This window comes from Herpailurus yagouaroundi, unplaced genomic scaffold (genome assembly GCF_014898765.1).
Source record: "Herpailurus yagouaroundi ecotype Mexico unplaced genomic scaffold, PumYag 180, whole genome shotgun sequence".
In the NCBI taxonomy this organism is placed as follows: domain Eukaryota; kingdom Metazoa; phylum Chordata; class Mammalia; order Carnivora; family Felidae; genus Herpailurus; species Herpailurus yagouaroundi.
This window is the reverse complement of record NW_024412411.1, coordinates 18,485,790-18,492,055: the sequence shown is the minus strand read 5'-3', so window position 1 is coordinate 18,492,055 and position 6,266 is coordinate 18,485,790. Positions and strand designations below refer to the sequence as shown.

The following is a 6,266-nucleotide window of genomic DNA, read 5'->3' as shown; positions in this document are numbered from 1 at the left end:
AAAAAAAAAAAAAAATGAACGACAATGTAAGCCCCACATGGGAGGGAATTTTGCCTGTTTTGTGCACTGCTGAATAGTACCTAGGTTATAATAAATGCTCAATAAATATTTGTGAAATGAATGAATAAACTCCTTTAAGGAAAAAGCAAGAAAGGCCTTAGCTCATCCATCAGTTACCTCTGCCTATCACTGTCTTTGATTAGAAGATTTCACAACTCTGTAGAGATTGAGGTTAATTTGTAGAAACAACACATCGACTGAAACACCCACTCTGTCTAGTGAATATTTAGTTCATTCCTTCAGAGTGGAAGAAACAAGTTTTTCTGCTATTGAGTACTGTACTTTCATTCCAGCATTCTGTTTTTGTATCATTGAATTTTCCTTTGAACCATCTTAAACTCTTTTGCGGCTTCCTTATTAATGAATTAAATGAAATATTTGACACATGTTCATTTTATATCTGTAGGAGAATTATGGTTTTACTTTAAAAAATCATCCTTTAGCATTTTTGGAAGTTCCATTGAGATGTGCAATAGATTCACCTCACAGAACCAGGTGTGGGTAGCATAAACCCAGACATGTCTTCTTTTGGCTCTGAGGTAAATCAGAAGCAGTGACAGAATTTTAACTCTGCTGATGATCTTTATCTCCAACTTTTTAAAAATTATACTTCATCTTTTTTTAAGTAAGCTCTATGCCCATCGTGGGACCTGAACTCATGACCCGTGATCAAAAGTCTCATGCTCTACTGATTAAGCCAGCCAGGTGCCCCTCTAGCTTTTTTTATTATTAAGTTTTTTTTTTTTTTTTTTTTTTTTTTTTTTTAATTCCAGTATAGTTAACATATGGTGGTATATTAGCTTCAGGCATACAATATACAGTGATTTAACAATTCTGTACATTACTTGGTGTTCATCATGATGAGTGTACTCTTTAACCCCATCACCTGTTTCATCCATTCTCCCTAAACTACCTCCCCTCTGGTAACTATCAGTTTGTTCTCTATAGTTAAGTCTGTTCCTTGGTTTGTCTCTTTTTTGTGCATCTCTAACTATATACTCTTTTTCCTACTGATTTCATGTTTTGGGTTTTTTTGTACGTGTTTTTTAAAAATGTATTTATTTAAATTCAAGTTACTTAATATACTGTATAGTATTCGTTTCAGGATTTCAGGAGTAGAACCCATTGATTCATCACTTGCATATAACACCCAGTGCTCATCCCAACAAGTGCCCTCCTTAATGCCCGTCATCCGTTTAGCCCATCCTCTCACCCATCTCCCCCTCCAGGAATGTGGTTTCATGTCTTGTCACTTGGTAATCTCTGTAAATGGATTAATAGATTGTCAAGGGCTCTTCTGGGTGAGAAATGACAGAGAATCTAGATGGCTTATCTGAGTGAAAAACGACGTTGAATATCTGTAAATAGATTGTCAAGAACTCTTCTGGGTGAAAAATGACAGATTTTTATTTGTGTATTTGTTCATTTTGAGCTCAAATCAATTAATAATTTTGTGCCCATGGTGAAAACAGCTTTTTGATATCTAGACAAGGGGATTTGTATGCTTCTGATTTACTCTTGAACTACAATTATAGAACTGAAGCTGTAGGTTTTCTGTGTTCTCTGTGTCATCATGTTTCTGTTTCTAAATCAGAAAGGCCTTTGTTGGGGCACCTGGATAGCTTAGTTGGTTGAGTGTCTGACTTTTGATTTTGGCTCAGGTCTTGATCCTTAGTCATGAGATCAAGGCCTGCATCAGGCTCCATGCTGAGAATGGAGCCTGTTTGAGATTCTCTCTCTCTCCCTCTGCCCTTCTTCCCTGCTCACACTCAATAAACAAACAAACAGCCTTTATCTTTCATTGCGTATGTTAGGTTTTCCTGCTGCTGTTAAGGTATTAATAAATTAGATAAACTCTCTTATATTAAAGTAACGCTGCTCTAAGTTATAAAGATAAATAAGCACTTAAAGTATTTCTAAAATTCCCATAAAATAAAATATTAAACTTCTAATACCTTAAAAGTTCTGGAGAAAAATTCTTACAAAAACTAAAAACCACTAAGAATCCAATTTCACATTTTATCGTAACGTGTTACCAAACAAGACTGATTTTATTAAAAAGAGCTATATGTTCTCTGATTTATCAGTGTTCTATCTCCCTTTCTTTTTCAGGCAAATCAAACTACTTCAAGTTGTAATCATGCCATGTTGTTTCACAACTCTACCCAAGATGATCTCTTTAAACTGCAATTTCCTGCCTGCCTTGATCCAGTGTTCAACTTAACCTTTCTGTATAACTTAAGCTCAAAGAACAAACATTCTGTGATCACTCCTCTACAATAGTGCATGTGAGAATGATAATGCATTGAGCCTTACCATAGTTATGTGCTTACCCTACGTAGTAGGTGACCAATATATGTTACCCTCCTTTGTCTCCTGTCTTGTACTCCTTCCCTTAAAGCAACTTTCAAAATGTTATACATTTGAAATACTGGGTTATCTCAAACATTGTTCTAAAATTTAAGGTGAAAAAGGAAGTTAAATGTTAAACACTAAACTCAAATTTAGTCATGTTTAAGACTTTATAAAACAAATGTTCTGATACCACTATAAGAATAATAATTCAGTACATCACTCTGTAAGTACTTCTTTTTTTCAATTTTTAAAAAATGTTTATATATTGATTTTGAGAGAGGAAGAGACAGCATGAGCTAATGGGGAGGGGCAGAGAGAGAATCCCAAGCAGGCTCCACACCTAGCACAGAGCTCAAGGCGGGGCTCATTCTCTCAAACTGTGAGATCATGACCTGAGCCAAAATCCAATGTTGGAGCCACCCAAGCACCCCTGTAAGTATCAATTGTTCACTATGAAAAATGAGAAAAAGACAAGCAAAAGCTACCTGGCAGAACAGTTATCTTGACATTTTTCCATTAAACATATAAAACTTTTCCAGTCTATTAAAGTAATATAAAATTACCTGAAGGAATCATGCCCTGCAAAGCCAGGCCCAATGTTGTAATCCACATTAAGACTTCCCTTCCAGCTGTCATCTGGTGGAGCAGTTCCTCCCATGTGACTGTCGAGAGAAAATGAAAATGACAGAAAGAAGGCTGACGTCACAGTTTCTTAGAAGAAATCATGAAGTCTGACAATGAGATATTTCATCATACATTTAACAAATATTTATTGAGCTAGGTGCTGCTAACGTTCCCTCTCCTTGGGGAACTGACATTTTACCGAGAAAGCCATAATTGAGATAAGGTATTTAATATGTTTGTGATAAGACAGCTTAAGGAAAAAGATAGGGAGAGGAAATGAGAAGCATCGGCCTCTTTACTTTTGACTAGTGAAGACTTAAGATTAAGAAATACTGAAAGTACTGACTTCAGCTCAGGTCATGATCTGATGATTTGTGAATTCGAGACCCACCACAGGCTCTGGGCTGACAGCCTGGAGCCTAGAGCCTGCTTCGGATTCTGTGTCTTTCTCTGCCCCTCCCCCACTCGTGCTTGAAAATAAACAAACATTAAAGATTTTTTTTTTAAGAAATACTGAAAATAGGAAATTCATGACTGTGTTAAGGAGAATAAATTAATTTCTAGAGGCGCTGATTATCTAGTAGGTACTCATAAAGCAATCACTAATTGTATTGGTATAGACATCTTAAAAAAAAAAGTCTGGATGTTTGTAAAAGAACATCAGTAACAGAATGCAAGAATAGTAAACATTAATTAAATATTTACTATATTCTAGATACTTCATGTACTTGATCTCATCTCCTCCTAAAAACTCTATCAGGGAGAAACAATTACTATCCTCATTTCACAGACAAGGAAACTGAATCAGAGAAAGATTAAGTAGCTGGTCCAAGTTCACAAATCTAATAAGTAGTGGACATTATAATATTTTTAAAATACAGGCCAGGTATAAACATCAAATTAATACCTAAGAAAATCCAACTACTTGAAAAATTTCCAATCAGTATTTTTCTATCTTTGGACAGTTTTGCACTTGAGACTTTCATTTGTAGCAAACTAATAGTTTCTTGCCATTTCTTGCTGTGCTGTGTTATTCCTACTTCAGGAGAATCTTGACACAAGACTTTTCTTTTTTTTAACTCATTTTCCTACTTTGTTTCCTGAATTTTTACTTAACAAAATTTTAGTGAGATATAAGTGACACATAACATTGGTTTCAGGTGTACAACCAGACTTAACTTTCAACATAATTAGATTACATTGATTTTAGATGAGAAAATGGACATAATAGTACAAAATATCTTAATCTCCTATCCAATTAAAAAAACATACCGTAACAATACTTCTGCATCGTTATACCCAATAGGATGTACAGGGATCTTGGGGATTCCCACTCCTTCTTTGACATCAAGTCTAAAAGTGTACTCTGCAGAAATCAATAAGGTAAATTGAAAATAATTGAAGAATCTGAGCCAAGGGTATAAAGAGATTTCTTTTATTACTATTGCAGATCTATTACATGTTTGAAGTTATATCAAAAACTGAAAGTTCCCCCCAAGCCAATGATTGTTTTACCTAACATGGCCTATTTTATTCAACAGTAAGAAACTAAATCATTTCTATTTTAATGTAAAATCAACCATTGGGATTAAACATTTCCAAATTTGTTTTGACACTTCATGTATTTCTCTTGAATTTTAGAAGAGTATTTTATTTCTTCAAGGATATCTTGAATCCTTCTTAAAGAAGCCTCAGTTAACCAATTGCCTGGAAAATGTGTCCCAAATTCTGAAACTAGATATAACTGAAAAAAAAATTAAAGGGAACTTATGAGATCTTGGGAATAATAAAGATCCTATTCAAATAGTAATACAATATTCTCTTTAAAGGAAGACTGAAACCTATGGTCAGACTTACAACCTCACTGGGACTTTGGCTTTCAGCCAAAATAGTTGTACAGCACCAAACACCCATCTTAGAAACAAAGGAAGGTTTCAATCAAATGACATCAGATTCCACCTTGACAAACTAGAAAAGAAGAGCAAATGAGGGAAAAATAAGCAGGGAAAGGACATAATAAAGATCAGAGCAGAAAAGTAAGAAATATGAAATAGAAAAATGGTAGCAATTATTAATAAAATCCAAAGCTGGTGCTTTGAGAATATCAATAAAGCTGATTAATCTTTAGCAAGACAGTTCAGGAAAAAAAGAAAAAAAAATTGCCACAATCAGGAATAAAGAACAGCATACTTGTACATGTATGTACACACACACACAGACTGAGAAGATTATGAACAACTCTATTAAATTTAACAACTTAGATGAAATGGACAAAATCCTTAGGAGACAAACTACCAAAGCTCACTCAAGAATAAATGGACAACCTAACTAGCCACATATCTGTTTAAAAAATTGAATCTGTAGTTAAAAACATTCCTAAAAAACAAAACTTCAGGCCCAGATATATTTTCTAGGGAATTCTACTGAATGTTTACAGGCAAAAATCAAACCCATTCTATATAAACTCCTATTTAAAAAAAGATGAAATAGTTCCCAACTCATCCCATGAGGCCAACATTACTCTGAAACCAAAATGAGATAGAAATACACAAGAAAATAAATCCATAGGCCAATACTCCTCATGAAAGATATTCTTAACAAAAGGATAATGCACTGTGTTCAAGCAGAGTTTATCCCAGGATGACAGGGTTGGTTTAACATTCAAAAGTTTACGAGTATAACTTAACAAAATTAATAGAACTTATTATCATCTCAAGACTCGGTAAAAGCATTTGACAAAATCCATTGTACATTCCTAGGTAAATGTGCTAAGATAAAGGCTCTTAGCACATTAGAAGTAAACTTCCTGACAAACCTGACAACTTCTGTCAACCTGACAAAAAACATCTATAAAAAATACCTACAGCAATATCAGACTTAAGAAGAAAACACTGGATTTTTTTTCTCCTTGAGGCAGGAACAAAGGGAATGATATCTCCTCTAAACAACTTTCTTCAGCAGTGTAGGAGAGGTACTAGCCAGTATACTAAAAAGCAAAAGGCATCCATACTGGAAACAAAGAAATAAAGTGTATTCTCAGAAAACATGATCATCTGTGTAAAGACTGATAGTATCTACAGAAATCTGCTAGAACTACTAAGTTTAACAAGTTTGCAGGACACAAGATCAATGTATTTCTTCTACAAATACAAAGCATTTCTATTTACTAGCAATAAGTGTATGGACATTGAAATTTAAAATATGTTTTTAAAAGGCATAAAACTAGA

At 34.2% G+C, this 6,266-nt stretch overlaps 1 protein-coding gene across 5 annotated transcripts in view; it reads right to left on the bottom strand.

The window, feature by feature from the left end:
- The window catches only part of NAALAD2 (N-acetylated alpha-linked acidic dipeptidase 2), a 69,561-nt gene that overhangs the window by 36,390 nt on the left and 26,905 nt on the right, over window positions 1-6,266 (bottom strand). For all 5 annotated transcript variants that reach the window (XM_040489596.1, XM_040489597.1, XM_040489598.1 and 2 more), the window contains 2 exons: window positions 4,312-4,405; window positions 2,979-3,077 (listed from right to left, as the gene is read on the bottom strand). In XM_040489596.1, coding sequence (XP_040345530.1) covers window positions 2,979-3,077; window positions 4,312-4,405 — 193 coding nt within the window. The remainder of the gene's footprint in view (window positions 1-2,978; window positions 3,078-4,311; window positions 4,406-6,266) is intronic.